Source organism: Seriola dumerili, unplaced genomic scaffold (assembly GCF_002260705.1).
Source record: "Seriola dumerili isolate Sdu_G_001 unplaced genomic scaffold, Sdu_1.0 BDQW01000258.1, whole genome shotgun sequence".
NCBI lineage: Eukaryota > Metazoa > Chordata > Actinopteri > Carangiformes > Carangidae > Seriola > Seriola dumerili.
In genome coordinates, this window is record NW_019174513.1 from 858,399 (window position 1) to 873,193 (window position 14,795).

The window sequence follows — 14,795 nt, forward strand, 5'->3', positions numbered from 1 at the left end:
AGTTTCTACCTAACTGACATTTTGTACTAAACAGCGGTCAACCACAGTATCCATAACTTCAAATGATGTAAGTATATAATGTACAGTATTTAAGTTTTATTAAAGTTTAGTTTTGTCTGTGCTTATGACTAACATGAGATATCCATGATTTAGAATTAAATTAAAAGCTTACATGTGAATTGTCATTGAAAAACATTAGAAATACGATTGATATATATCTATAATTATTTCTTAGATTGTTATTTTATTCATACACATCCCACAATGCAAAAAGGGCAAACATCAGCTTCCAATTATATCAAGAAAGATATTTGAGATGCTCATTTCTATTACTTAGGATTTTTTAAATCTTTAAACAAAAAGCCAAGCTTTTGACTAGAACTGAAGAAACTGAAAACCCTCAGGTGATTACAAAGATTATATGTGGTCTATTCATCAGTGCAAATTTTACATTGGAATAAATGCTGCTTGATACAGACAGAGGCAAATGCCCTCCCTTCCACGCTAATAGAGTGCAGATGTTTCCAAGTTCTCAGTGTTTGAACTATAATACAAAACACATGTTCTGTTCTTTTCCCCAAATTTTGTCACAGTGTTTTGAAGCATTTGTGGAAACTTTCATGCAAGTTCCTTGTTATTGAGCAAATGAAATCAACCTTATACCTCGTATGTGTCAGTAATTCATCAGCAATGGGTCTTTGCATAGAGGCAGAGTCTGCAGCAGCAAAATAAGCAGAGTTAGGTAGCCTAAGTATCATGAGTTTATCTGCTCCCTCAATCATCTTCTAAGGCAGTGGTTCTCAGTGAATCAGTGAATAGTAATTACTAATTAATAGTAATTTAAAACTGTTGGCTAGAAACAATGCAAAAAGTGCCAAAATAAGAGTCACAGAACTGCCTTAAACACAGTGTTGAAAAAGTAACACCACAGTTCATTAAAGCCAATTGTTTAACCACTAAAAAATGTTTCAGTGTCTTTTTGTTTACTCCAGTGTTACAATATGGTTTCAAAGCCTGCATTAAACACCTTTACAGCAACAAAATTACACCTAATGCTCCTATAATGAATCAATGAATGAAACCTTCGTAAATTACTCACTCACTTTAGGGGATTTTGGTAGCTTATGGGAAATAAAGCAGACACTTACAGTAATAAATCCAACACTGGCAACAGATTGATTGACACATTCTGTGAGTTCCTGGAGTTAAGAACCTCATCAGAAAGTGTATTTAAAAGGGGCAGTTGGTTAATTAATGTCCCCACTGTTCATTTTAATTAAGCCCCATATGCAGTATTGTAGAGCTTGGTTGAGTTAATATGTGCTAAACCACAAATAGCACTAACATTAGTTAATGCTGCCAATTAATTAGGGTGAGTTTATTTCAGTATCCTTGGCCATGGAAGTGTTGGATAAATGATTAGAAATTTGGGCGCCACTGTCCTGGACGTGCAGCAGGGTTTTTTTCAATTAAACCTGGATAACCCGGGTGGGAGGAAACCTTTATTCTTTCACAAAATCTAACAGCGCTTCATAACACCGCCCTCTCCGAATAAGCTGGGCTGCTGAGCATGCGCCCCTCATTGTAGCTAGCCACATAGTATTAGCTAGCTAACCTCATATTTGCGAGTGGACAAGATGGAAAGCAGTGAGGGGTGAGTGATGATTGTTGTTGCTAAATGAAGTTTTACTTGTGCCGTCTCATGTGTCTTTGGGAGAAATACCAGAGGACACAAGGTTGTTTGTTTTCTAGATACCTGCATCAGTCAGTCAGCAGTAGGGACATTTTCTAATGCTAATGCTAGGCTAACATGCTAGCCTGCTTCCCGTGTATGAAACCTCAGTTTGTTATCTTTTAGCTCCCATGTTTGCCCAGAATGTGTCTCAATAAAGTGCCAATGAAGCTGTAGATGGTTAAGTTAGCAGTTACTCTGTTAGCCTGGAAGTTATCATGGGATTAACGGAATTTTAGCTTTCAAGTTGCCCTTTGTTGTGCTAACCAGTAGCAGGATACTCTCAAATGCATGCTCTGCAGCTGCATTTAAACTAATTACACCGGCTAATAGTTTTATATTAAATAGATAATATTTATAATAGTCAGCTTCTGTGAGAGGGCGCTCAATATATTTCGCTTAGATTGAAAAATTGGTTTGTACAAATGTGTCACTCCTGTCCATGGTGCAAGGTCTCAACCTGCAGACTAGCTTCACACTAGATCATCTCACAAGCTTGCATTGCACGCATTGATGATTTAAAGGTAGCGATCCAGTGTTTTCACCAAAGAGGAGCATGTATTGTATCATCACACAAATAAGGTAGAATCAGTAAATCTGAAAACCTCTTAGCTGCACTGAAAAGCTGCACTGCTGGGTCCTGTTGACACATGATCATTCATCATGATTATTGTTTATGTTTGGAAATTATGTTGATTAGAAAGATATTAGTATGCATTTTTATGGGATTTGCGTGATGTATAGGACAGTGCATACAAATACACAGTTGTCAGTTTATTAGGTACACCTAAATAAAATGAATACAGTGTAATACAGGGTGTAGTTTGTAGTGCTGCTGAACTGTATTGTGTCATAAAGGTAAAGTGTTTTAGGTGTTTATCTTATCTTCAATATATGTATATATATATAAAAGGTCATTGGGCTTCATTGAAGACTGCATTAGTTTTAATTAGGTGCACCAAATAGACACGTCAGCATATATCACAATATGACAAATATATGCAGAGTTTATGTTGTTGTGTAAAACAATGAATTGTGTTTCTATGTTGTGTGTCCATTCAGAACAAACTCTTTGAATGTGTATAAGAAAGCTTCAAAAACGGATGTTGTTAGTTTTTAATTATGATTTTCTCATGTCATGCATTTGGATGAAAGAATTTTTAAAAGCCATAACATGATTAAAAAACAAATGTAATCTCAACATGCTTCATATAAAAGGCAAATAATCTGTTATTGAACTGTAGCTGAGCCATAGCTACAACTAATGAATATTTCCTGTATGGATTTGCCAACAGATTTATTCAAACTAAATGATTGGGTGCTTGGTCAAAAAAAGCAAAGATGACAACTGCCAACCAATTTTTTTTCAATAGTCAAAAGTCCTGTATGAATGTGCGCTTATTTCTCTGCATATTTACATACAGTATGTGGCCAACACTTAGTTCCCAAAGATATTTCTTGTATACCACAACATGACATAGGAAAAATATAAGTGAATGCTCACATTTAAGAATCTTTAACCAGCAAATGATTTGATCTGATTAAGTTCAGATACAACATCCTTTCCTATCAAGATTTATGTGTAGACATTTCAAATGATGTTTACATGTATCGTTTCTGTCTGTCTCTCTTCAGGATGGAGGTGGAGGGCTGGGACTCCAGTCTGGAGGAAGAATTGGGCGTTTCTCTGGATGAGCTGAAGAAGTGGATTGAAGAGGCTGTGGAGAAGAGCGAGATTGTGCAGAAGAAAAAGGCTCAGCTGACAGAGCTCAAAAAATGGGTGGAGCAGAAAGAGAAGGATGAGGCGATGACAGAGATGCTTCTCAGTGATGCCAGCCAGTGAGTAGGAATTAACCTGTTTATTTAGTTAATTAAGTGAAGTATATTTTTAGCCATTAAACAGTATTTATATAAGTCTACAACCCAATTGTATACCTACAACTTTCTTTACGTGAGTGTTTATTATTTATTGATTAATGTTTATATCTTATTGGTTCTTAGCATGGGAACTATGTGGATAATTGTGGTACTTTTTGGAAATACATGCCATTCATTCAATCGTTAAGGTAGTATGATGCAAAAAGGGAGTCTGTAATGTTGAGAAACACTAAAAGTCAACGCTTACAGAACCACTGTTCAGAACTTGCAGGTGCTTTGACAGCACTTTGGGCGTCTATAGGACAATTGTTTTGATTGTTGTGTTGAAACCAGATGTTGAATCAGCCCAAGCAAAACATGGAAAATGCATTAGGTAGCCAAGCCACATGGAGCCAAGGATTTAGCGTACACAATATCCAACAGATCTCTCTCTCCTGGTGGAAAACATGATTAGTGCTGCAACAATTACTCAATTAAATAATTGGCAGATAATAAACTGGCAACCAATTTGATAATTGAGCAATCTTTTGGGAGAATTTTAATCTATTTGTCACACATGATAGTAAACTCAATAGCTTTGGATTTTTGGACTGTGGGTGAGACATGACATGACATTTGAATACATCATCTTGTGCTGTGGAACATCATATTTGACATTTATGATGGTTTTCTGACATTTTACAGACAAAATGATTATTGATTATGATTGATAATGACATAACGATTGCTAATTGCAGCTCTGCAAATGATTACACTATCTTTATGTTAAATTCTCATAATAGAGACCAAATAACAGATCACAAGAATGTTGTAGGTTCAACGTGTGATGGCGGTTTGTACATGGAGATACACAGGTCCAACATTTTTTTTCTAATAATACCAATTCTGAAATCCTCGGCTCAGAACATTTTCCAGATACAAAGGACCAATCCGATACTTTTCCTCAAATTTAAAATCTGTAAACCGCACTGCATGTAACTGATTGCAATCATTCTTATGGAAGGTAACATGCTACCAGGGTTTTCTGTGACTAAAACCTCAACTATAGGGTCAGAAGCAGTGCCAGTATAGAGCCACTGGACCAGACTGTTGGATTCCCAGTTGTACAGTAAAGGTTACAGGCTGACATTTTCTACCTCACTCTTCCTCAGGTCCATAGTGGAGTGTGAGAAGCTGGTAAAGGCAACCTACCAAAAGAATGGTCTTGTTTACCGGGAGAGCAGCTCAGAGGATGAGGGCGGTGGAGGAGGGGTGTTGTCCTCTGAGGTTATTGAAATAGACGACGATGATGACGATGATGTCATTGCTGTTGGCTGTTGTAAGTTTTGTATTTTTCATATGAGAACATTTATCATTCACTGCTACTATAAAATGGCAGGAAGAAATTAGTTATTTTTTTTCTTGATTTCTCTTGTTCTTCACAATGTTTCAGTGGTTCCTCCAAAGAAGCCTGTCACTACAAGCAAAGATCCAGTGGTGAGAGCAAGCAGTTTTATATATTGATCTGTATTTCCTCTTCATCTCCAAATGTTCATTTTAACGTGTGTTTATTGTTGTACTACTGATACTGTAGATTGTCTACCATAATGATGCAGTCTCTGGGCCAAGCAAAAAATATATATACCAATGAATGAATGAATGAATGAATCATATACAAACCTTTTATTTAAACTTGATCTGTGATACAGGAAGATATTATAGGTGCAAAAAACCCCCCCAACAATTAAGGAGCATTACATTAATGAAAGCGTGTGGTATGTGTTCCTATGTTCAGAATTACACGGAAGTAATAACCTGTAGATGCATTCTTATTTCTCTAAGTTTATTGAAAATATATTATTATTATAAAAATAATTTCCTGAAATGTTGAAAAAAATTCATATAATAGCATGCAAGATATTTTGCATGTTGACATGACAAATCCTACTGTGTGAGTCAGACACGGACAGCTGCTTTGTGAGACAGACTTGTGTAATGTTTACCATTGAAACAATAGATATTGTGGGTTTGGCATCACAAAGATAAGAGTGAAACACTGCTCACTATGTGGAGATGATGAGTTATATCCTGTTTATTTGTTTTGCCAGTTAAAAGAGGCCTCTGCAGCTCTACAGAAAACCTCTCATCAGGTGCAGAAGTTGGTCCAAATGGTCAACAAGCCTTCACCAGGTACTCAATTGCTTCGATCTCCAGGACACCCTCCATCCCAGTCAGGTGAGCACACACAATCCCTAGGATTGTCAGATACATCATACCTGTGTGAAAGTAGTATATATTTGACACTAAAACTGTGTGTGTGGCTTGTCTACCCTCCAGGTATTCAGGGTTCTGTTCCAGCAGTGTTTGTGTCACAGGTTTCATCTCAGTCCATGGCCCAGCCAAACCCAAATATGGCAGAGGATGAGCTCAGAGTCGGGATGAGCATTCTGGGAAAGAAACGCACCAAGACCTGGCACAGAGGCACCCTCGTTGCTATCAACCCTGTTGGTGTGTGACCTGAACATTAACGTCTTCTTTTAGGTTCTTTAGGACAACTTTAAAGTGATGTTAAACGTTCAAGATACAGCTTGACTATTTTTATTATTATTAACTGTATGTAGTTTATGCTTGAACTTTTCCGTTCTTCTCTGTCATTGAAACTACTCAACCTCTGTCCATATTCAGGAAATGGTATATTCAAGTATAAAGTGAAGTTTGATAAAGGAAAGAGTCTGCTGTCTGGAAATCATGTGGCTTTCGACTATAACCCCACCCTGGAGAGTCTGTATGTCGGAGCCCGTGTAGTGGCCAAGTACAAGGACGGAAACCTGGTGTGGCTCTATGCTGGAATAGTAGCAGAAATGCCGAACAACAAAAACCGCATGAGGTGGGTGGACAAAGCTAAAGAATGGGGAAACTAATGGGGGGGTGCCAATATCAGTATTTCAGAGTAAAAAAAATCTGATAATTCAACAATCTATAGACTTTCATTCATTTTCTTTCACAAATGCATACATGCATAAACATTTTGAACCCTTACATTTTGTTATTAAAGAATTGTGTTTGCACTTCAAAATACATCAGTCTCTGCTCACCAGTGGTTAAACTATGTAATTCAAGTATACAGTATTTGCAAATACAGATATATCTCTGACAAGCTAATTGGTCAGGCTCTAGTTGATATCTTTGTTATATGTGTTTTAGGTTTCTAATATTCTTTGATGATGGTTATGCTTCATATGTGACACTACCTGAGCTCTACCCTGTTTGCCGACCATGTAAGTGCACAGTTCTCTTATCTTCTCCTTCCTTTTTGTAATCCATAAAACCCAGTATATTCTACTTTGAAGTAATTTTACATAAAAAAGTGCCAATTTGTGGTAAACTGATCAATAAAAGAATGAGATCATTCTTGTTTTCACAGTAAAGCGAACTTGGGAAGACATAGAGGACGGATCATGTCGAGACTTCATCGAGGAGTACATCACAGCCTACCCCAGCAGGCCTATGGTGCTCTTAAAGGTCGGCCAGATAATCAAGACAGAGTGGGAGGGAACCTGGTGGAAGAGCAAAGTGGAGGAGGTGGATGGCAGCTTGGTCAAGATCCTCTTCTTGGTATGTCTGCATCAGAACTTTGGAGGGCTAGATAGCTCTAACAAACAATGTGTTCATTGCCAGGATCCACATCAATTGTAAAGAAATGTACTGGATGATATTTGACTTATGATTCCAGCGTTTGACAGAGAATTATCTTCTCGTGTCGTTTGAGCAGGATGATAAGAGGAGTGAGTGGATCTATAGAGGCTCCACCAGGTTGGAGCCAATGTTCAACCTGAAGATGACCACAGCCAACACTCAGGAGAAGAAGCTGGCTGGCCAGCAGAGGACAAGACCTAATATGGGTAATGTACACATTGTACTGTTGTACTACTTGTTTTAACTTTGCACAGTTAATTTGTGTTGTAAAAGAAGAAAATATGAAATACACTTTTTAGAGGCCTTCTGTTAATATGACATTTTAATACAGACATTTTTGTGTGTTTTTAGACATTTCATTTTCTCTTTATTTCTTGCTGTTCATTTCTAGGGGCGTTGAGGAGTAAAGGCCCAGTGGTTCAATACACAAGTGACGGACATGTTGGAGCTTCTCCTGCCAAAACGCCGCAGGCCACACTGAGCCAGCCTTCACAGACACCACAAAATCAACAACATCAACAACATCAACAGCGTCCACAACCCCCACAGCCCCAACAAACACAACAAACCCAACAAAGCCCTCAGCCTGTACATCCTGTACAACCTCCACGTGTCGAGTGAGTGATGCTTACTAAACCTCTGACACTCCTATTGCCACTTTGTTTAAAGGTGTATGCTTAACAAAAAAAGCTGATGCAGAGGAAGAACTCACCTCTTGATGGAATGATCTCTGGCTAAGGGCTGCTTTCTCAAAGGCTCAGTTAAAGCTTCATCCTTGGTTTTATACAATATCTAGACAGTGACCAAAACAAACACCAAGAAGAAGATGACCTTGCAAGAATGGAAGGAAATTCTTTCATTCATTTGAGATACTGCACTGACACAGCTGCTACCTTGCTTTTGGCCCCTTTTAGCAACAAACTGAAGAGAAAACATTGACATATATCGCCTCATAAAGTTGTGACGAACTTGTTAGCAACATTTGCATTCATTTGGAGTCATGTTTCTGATGAATTTAAGCACTATATTCACTTTCTCTTTTAGCTCCACCAAATCCTGATGGAGGTTGAAAACCATGAAATTAAAAACCATGAGCTCTGTAGATCTGAGAGGAAAACCGTGGTCAAGTGATAAGTCTCTGTGGGCTTAAGCAACAACTCTCTTATTACACGTTACTTTTATGCTCTCATAATGAAAAGATATTGATCAGTGCTGCTGGAAACCAAGGCAATTTGACAGGATGTAAGAAGATCTGATATTGAGTATTGATAGTGTTTGTTTCTCTCCTTGCTATCTTCAAGCAATAAACATCAGATGGCGAAGAAGAGTACTTCTCCGTTTGTCCCTGGCGTAGGAGGCACACATGCCTCTAAAGTCATGCAGGCTCTTTCCCCCAGTCCCAGCAACCTGCCGGGGTGAGTTCACTTTATTGTATGACCTTATAACCTGATGCTTATAATACACAAGAAAAGAAGAGCGCTGTAGAATGTGATCTTGTCTTAGACATGTGATGTTTTTAAACCTGACTGGTCTTTCTCACTGTATCTCTTGGTCTTTGTCTTCTGTTTGTCAATCCATAGTATAAGATTGTTGAATGCCCCAAATACTCCTATGCCCACTTTCACACAATCGTATCAAAGACAGCTGCCAACTCTGGCTCCTGCCCCGCCTTCCATGACCCACGCAATGGCCACAATCCCCCATCAGCCCTCCTATCGCGCCCCGACGGACCGCATCTTCTACCTGGCTCACACGTGTCAGCCTGCCTGCTTGAATCGTATCCGACCTGCTAAAGCTGACATGCACAGAGGAAAAAACCCCCTCCTCACACCGTTACTGTACGATTTCAGGCGCATGACTGGACGACGCAAAGTCAACCGCAAGGTAAACGTGAACAGCAACACAACTGTGGACACTAAAATATATAAATTTATCGCTTTTGTTTAATTTTCCATTACCTTTCTGGCACTATAAACGGAAAACTAAATTGTACAACTCTTGTCTTTTACCTGTCCCCATCTCAGATGTCCTTCCACGTGATTTACAAGGCTCCATGTGGACTCTGTCTGCGTAATATGGCAGAGATCCAGCACTACCTCTTCCAGACGCGCTGTGACTTTATATTCTTAGAGATGTTCTGTCTAGACCCCTACGTACTTGTGGACCGGCCCTTCCAGCCACAGAGGCCGTTCTATTACATTCCAGACATCACTGGTGGAAAGGAGGACATCCCACTTTCCTGTGTCAATGAGATTGATTCCACCCCGCCTCCTAAAGTAGACTACAGTAAGGATATCATTGAAATAATGATAAAGGAGAGATTCATTTGGGCTTGTGCCAGGATTAGACTACATGATATTTTTTCATCCTTCCAACTTTTTGTACAATACACAATAAATGAATAGATATAAAAAATATAAATAAATCACAAATTATTGCCAAAAATCAATTTTCATAAATCACAGTGGAGCAAATGACCCCAAAAGGCTTATCTATTTCTGTTTCCTCTCTTCAAGGTAAAGAGCGTATTCCTGAAGATGGAGTATTCATCAACACCAGTTCAGACTTCCTAGTTGGGTGTGATTGTACTGACGGCTGTCGAGACAAGTTAGTGAAGCTGCTCATCCACACCTCATCGTTTTTTCAGGTTTCTTCCGGTGATAATATTCTGAAGTTGTGTCTTTGTGTCTTAATTACAGGTCCAAATGTTCGTGCCACCAGCTGACCCTTCAGGCTACAGGTTGTACACCGGGGGGGCAGATCAACCCAAATGCCGGATTTTTGCACAAACGATTAGAGGAGTGCCTTCCCACAGGGTCAGACATTCAGTATACACATACTGAACCAGAGCACTTCCCACTTGTGGTGCACTCGACAGAAAGACTAACTCGTTTTCTCACCCCTCATAACCTCATAAGAAGATAATTACTGTTGAATGTAACGGCTAATTTGGTTGTCTTGTCTCAGAGGCCATTATCTCTTCTTCTCTCTCAGAATCTACGAGTGCAATAAGCGATGCAAATGTTGTGTTCAGATGTGCACCAACCGGCTTGTTCAGCACGGCCTGCAGGTGCGTCTCCAGCTCTTCAAGACCCAGAACAAAGGATGGGGCATCCGCTGTCTGGATGATGTGGCGAAGGGCTCTTTTGTCTGCATCTATGCTGGTGAGGAAAGGGAACAGACTTAAAGGAATGGTTCTGTGTGGGTCCACAGCAGATGACCTGATTACAAAGTGACTTATTCCTCTCCCTTTTTTCCTCCACTTCACCAGGTAAAATCTTGACGGACGACTTTGCAGACAAAGAGGGTTTAGAAATGGGTGACGAGTATTTTGCTAATCTGGATCATATAGAGAGTGTGGAAAACTTCAAGGAGGGCTATGAGAGCGAGGCTCACTGTTCGGACAGTGAGGGAAGCGGTGTGGACGTTTCCAGGATAAAAATCCAACCATCTGCTTTAGTATCATCTAACCCTGTGGGGCGACCGCCCAGGAAGGGTGAGTCCAAATCCAAAGGTTAGAAATCTCTAGTAGACGTGGGCAGATTCTCAGCAGGATTTGCTTTCTTGACGTTAGCTGACCATTAATCTTCTCCGTTCTCCACATGATTTTTCACGTGTTTTTTTTTCTGTCACAGCCCAAAGCTCAAGCTCATCAGACGACAGCAATGACGACGATGACAAAGACTCGAAGAGTGAAGATGAAAGCGACAGTTCAGATGACACGTTTGTTAAGGAGAACTACTACAGCTCCAGCTCTGTGTGGAGGAGTTACACCACACGTGGTCAGGTCAAGGGCAACAAGGAAGGTGAGCAGGTTGTGTCTTTAACTTAAACTCAGAGGGGGGCAGAGTGGTTGAGGGTGTGTTAGATACAGATTAATGGGTGATTAACTCTAGCATAACTGCTATAGGACTTTATTAAAGCCTTTTCCATCATCTGACTAAATCCCAGCATCATAGAGTCTGTTGCTTCACCTCACTGCAAAACAGCTGGTGTAATATTTTACTTTTGGTAAGACAAAATGAGCATCTATAGAATATTAAGATTGTGGAGCTCTGATGACCTTTTTTTTAATATAATTTTGGACAATAAACCATCTAATTGGTTGAATTGTAATTTTTTGATGACTTTATTTTTAGCATTTAATACCTTGACATTCAAGTGTGCCTTTCTCACATGTCTCTCCTTCCTGTCCCAGGGAGTCAAGACAGTAAAGATGGACTGAGTGCCTCAGCCAGGGGAACCGATGACGAGAAGCCACCGTCCATACCAGAGGAAACGGGGAAAAGCAAAGTGGCTTCCTGGTTAACAAGCCAGGGGCTGAAGAAGGTGAGTAAAGAGAAGATAAAGAAAGAATAATGTTACATGGAACTGAGCGCTGTGTTCACAGCCTTTTTAAAATGACTGCATACTGTGTCTCATACAGAAATAAAAAATAAAGATGATTATCCTCCTGCTCATCAGAACTCTCGTTGTAGATATGTGATCTTTTGTTAGGAGTAAAAGGTGGTTTTTATTTAAGGAGATTTTGTAGTATGATTTTCTTGAATGATGATCCTGAACCTTTTTCTCTTTTCCATCACAGGAATCCGGAGACAGCAAGAGGTGTGTTGTACTTGGTCTTGGAAATGTATTTTATTTTACAATAAATTTGCACCTTAGTGATCGACAATATCATCTATGTTTCACTGTAAGGTTATTTTGTGTTTCTTACAGTCCAGTGAAGCCAGAAACGGGGAAGAAGCAGGATGTGATGACTCTCTCTGACAGCGATGATGTTCAGACCATCAGCTCTGGATCTGAAGACAACAAGGAGAGAGAAAAAGTCACCCCAGGTAAATAGAAGAGAACGGACGAACGTGACACTTCTTGAGTTTACACTACATTGATGATGACCACATGGTATTGCCTGTTTTCTTTTTTCCCATGTTGCTGCTGTTCTGGCTCAGGTGTGACTAAGAAGCAGGTAGCAGTTAAATCTACACGTGGCATTGCCCTGAAGACCAGCCATGGTCTTATGGTAAAAACAGGTGCACCTGGAGGTGTGGGTGGGCCGGGTGGTCAGGGAGGAAAAACAGGGCAGCAGGGACAGACTGGAGGAGGCGCGGAAAACACTCCCAAAAACACCCGCCAGTTCTTTGACGGGGAAGAGTCGTGCTACATCATCGATGCCAAGTTAGAAGGAAACCTTGGGCGTTACCTGAATGTAAGGATCTATTGCAGTATAATGATTTGATGCCATTTAAATTACCATCCCATGTGTTTATCTCACACTTTGTCCCTTCTCTGTATTACAGCACAGCTGTAGTCCTAACCTTTTTGTCCAGAATGTGTTTGTGGACACACATGATTTGCGATTCCCCTGGGTGGCATTCTTTGCCAGCAAGTGAGTTTTGAAACATTTTGAATTTGTCACAGATTCTTTGATGTCATCTAATCAGTTATTGTAAATCTCGGCAGCCTCAGGAGGCTTCGCTAAACAAAAATAATGCCACAGCCTGCATTTGTTTCAGGTTGCTGTGAAAAATTAACAAATGATCCTGGAGGGCAGATTTAAGTTATACCATAGATGCATGAGTTAGAAGGATTTTCAGATGCCAAAACACTGCACAGAGATTTCTGTTAGTGTCAGGAAAGATTTTACAGCTCTGGAAAGTTATAATGCAGGAATCATTTTATCTTCCATCACGACAGTTGTCAGCTAAACTGAAGAATTTTACCATTCAATTTTTAGTCTACCAGGAATGTGCTTTGGCAGAATTGGCATGCATTTGATTGTGTTGCCAGATAACTTTGCATTGTGTTGCAGTAAAAGTTGAGCTAGGTTCAACTGTTTTGCCAGCTGATTCTGAGTTGTTCCTTTTCTGTTCAGTTGTTTTGTATGTTTTGGACATTTTGCCTTTAATAAATAGGATCTAGTACAGGATTGACAGGACATGAGAGTAGAGAGATGAGAGATGACTTGCGACAAAGGTCACTGGCCAGGCTTTGCCATCTTAAACCCCTTGGCCATTCAGATGCCCCATTTATTTCCTGATGCCCTCTGCACTGGCAGCTCCACTGTTCACACACTAGCCTATTGAAAAGAATGAGACAGCTGCAGTTTCTTTTTTTGTGAGGCTGTTGTCTGGCGATGACCTTAGGGGGGCACTGCTGTGTCATGTTTAGGGCTCAGATTGGCTTTATATTTATATATTTAGGAATGATGAATCCTCTACTGTTTTATTGTAAAATAGTGTTTGTATTGATATAAGCCATCCCCATCAATTGAGATTAATGTAAAAGGACTGGATTTATACAGTGCTTTTATCTGAAGCATCTCACCTACCCATTGACACGCACCAATGGCTCCAATAACCATGCAAGTCACTGGCCTAACCAGCTGCTGGGTTTAGTGTGGACAGGAGGAGTATGGGGATTGAACCGCTCTAACATGCTGAGGCACACATCCTATTAATCTACAGACAAAGAGCCATTTGCTGGTTCACAAAACATCTAATAAATACTGATACAGGATTTCCACCCACACCGTTGTATTTATAGCTCATGCAATAATGTTTTTTGTGCAGTAGTAGATCCAACTATTAGCCTCTCCAGAAAAAGGCACTTATTAAAGTGCTACTCAGTGCACTCTGTTGGCTCATTGTCTGTATGGTATTAAGATGACTGATTCACTGACTTGCCTGCTTGCATCCCCGTGTAGGCGAATCCGGGCCGGCACAGAGCTGACCTGGGACTACAACTATGAGGTGGGCAGTGTGGAGGGTAAAGTGCTGCTCTGCTGCTGTGGATCCACCGAGTGCAGAGGAAGGCTACTGTGATCCAAAACCATCATGTACTTGACTCTTTCTGCTGCATCTGTAGGAAACTTAGCAGAACCCCTTCAACACTGTAACTCTGTTTTGTTTTGTTTTTGTTTTGTTTTGTTTTTTTTTAAGTTGAACTATGATTTTATTACAGCTATTTTTTTGCATTTATTTTATATGAATGTGTGTCCAGATTTAACACATATTATTCATAACTTGTTTGTTTACCCCAGAATAAAATGTGATTTTGTTCAATGAATCAATGCTCCTGCTCTTTCTTTTGAAACAGTATAGGACATTAAAAAGATAAACGGTACATTTCAAGGTTAACCAGATTGATTGTTATGGGAAAGATTATAAAGAAAACACAAAAGAAAAGTTCAGTCAAATAAAATACAGGCAGATGTTTTCACCACAGCATTCATATGTAGGCCAATGCATAATTATCATTTTGTATTGTAATACAGAAATGTTCGATATAAGGAAATTATGAATGTGTTATAATGTGATTATTACATGATTAATGTGATCTGAATTTCCCTTATATGACCATATGAACATTTGTTTGGTCGTAGCCAGGGTCATCCTGAACAGGAATCCGTTGGAATTTCCTACATAGGAAAGGTTTGTTATGACAGGTAAGAGATATTTTATGATAATTTAACTTTCGAGCTCCCTGGTTAAATAAAAATAATGCAGTACAG

General features: G+C 39.6%; 1 protein-coding gene across 2 annotated transcripts; it reads left to right on the forward strand.

Annotated features, from left to right (window-relative positions):
• Nucleotides 1–1,614: 1,614 nt before the first annotated feature.
• setdb1 (SET domain bifurcated 1) lies at nt 1,615–14,313 on the forward strand. 2 transcript variants are annotated; one of them, XM_022756722.1, is made up of 25 exons: nt 1,615–1,654; nt 3,368–3,571; nt 4,762–4,928; nt 5,043–5,086; nt 5,698–5,824; nt 5,927–6,097; nt 6,275–6,476; nt 6,794–6,867; nt 7,014–7,204; nt 7,362–7,491; nt 7,677–7,902; nt 8,587–8,700; nt 8,866–9,169; nt 9,310–9,571; nt 9,802–9,892; nt 9,985–10,101; nt 10,280–10,449; nt 10,557–10,799; nt 10,921–11,091; nt 11,484–11,614; nt 11,871–11,890; nt 12,002–12,120; nt 12,235–12,491; nt 12,583–12,671; nt 13,989–14,313. In XM_022756722.1, the coding sequence occupies exons 1-25, from the start codon at nt 1,638–1,640 to the stop codon at nt 14,104–14,106; spliced, it is 3,759 nt and encodes a 1,252-aa protein (XP_022612443.1). In that variant the 5' UTR covers nt 1,615–1,637; the 3' UTR covers nt 14,107–14,313. The 2 variants fall into 2 exon arrangements, with proteins under 2 accessions (XP_022612443.1, XP_022612444.1); XM_022756723.1 differs by having other exon boundaries at nt 10,557–10,781.
• Nucleotides 14,314–14,795: the final 482 nt, after the last annotated feature.

Excerpts from the sequence above, each read along its gene's own strand:
- setdb1 (XM_022756722.1), top strand. Across the intron at positions 9,572-9,801 it reads GCCTCCTAAAGTAGACTACA|GTAAAGAGCGTATTCCTGAA; the intron begins GTAAGGATATCA and ends CCTCTCTTCAAG. Across the intron at positions 11,891-12,001 it reads GAATCCGGAGACAGCAAGAG|TCCAGTGAAGCCAGAAACGG; the intron begins GTGTGTTGTACT and ends TGTTTCTTACAG.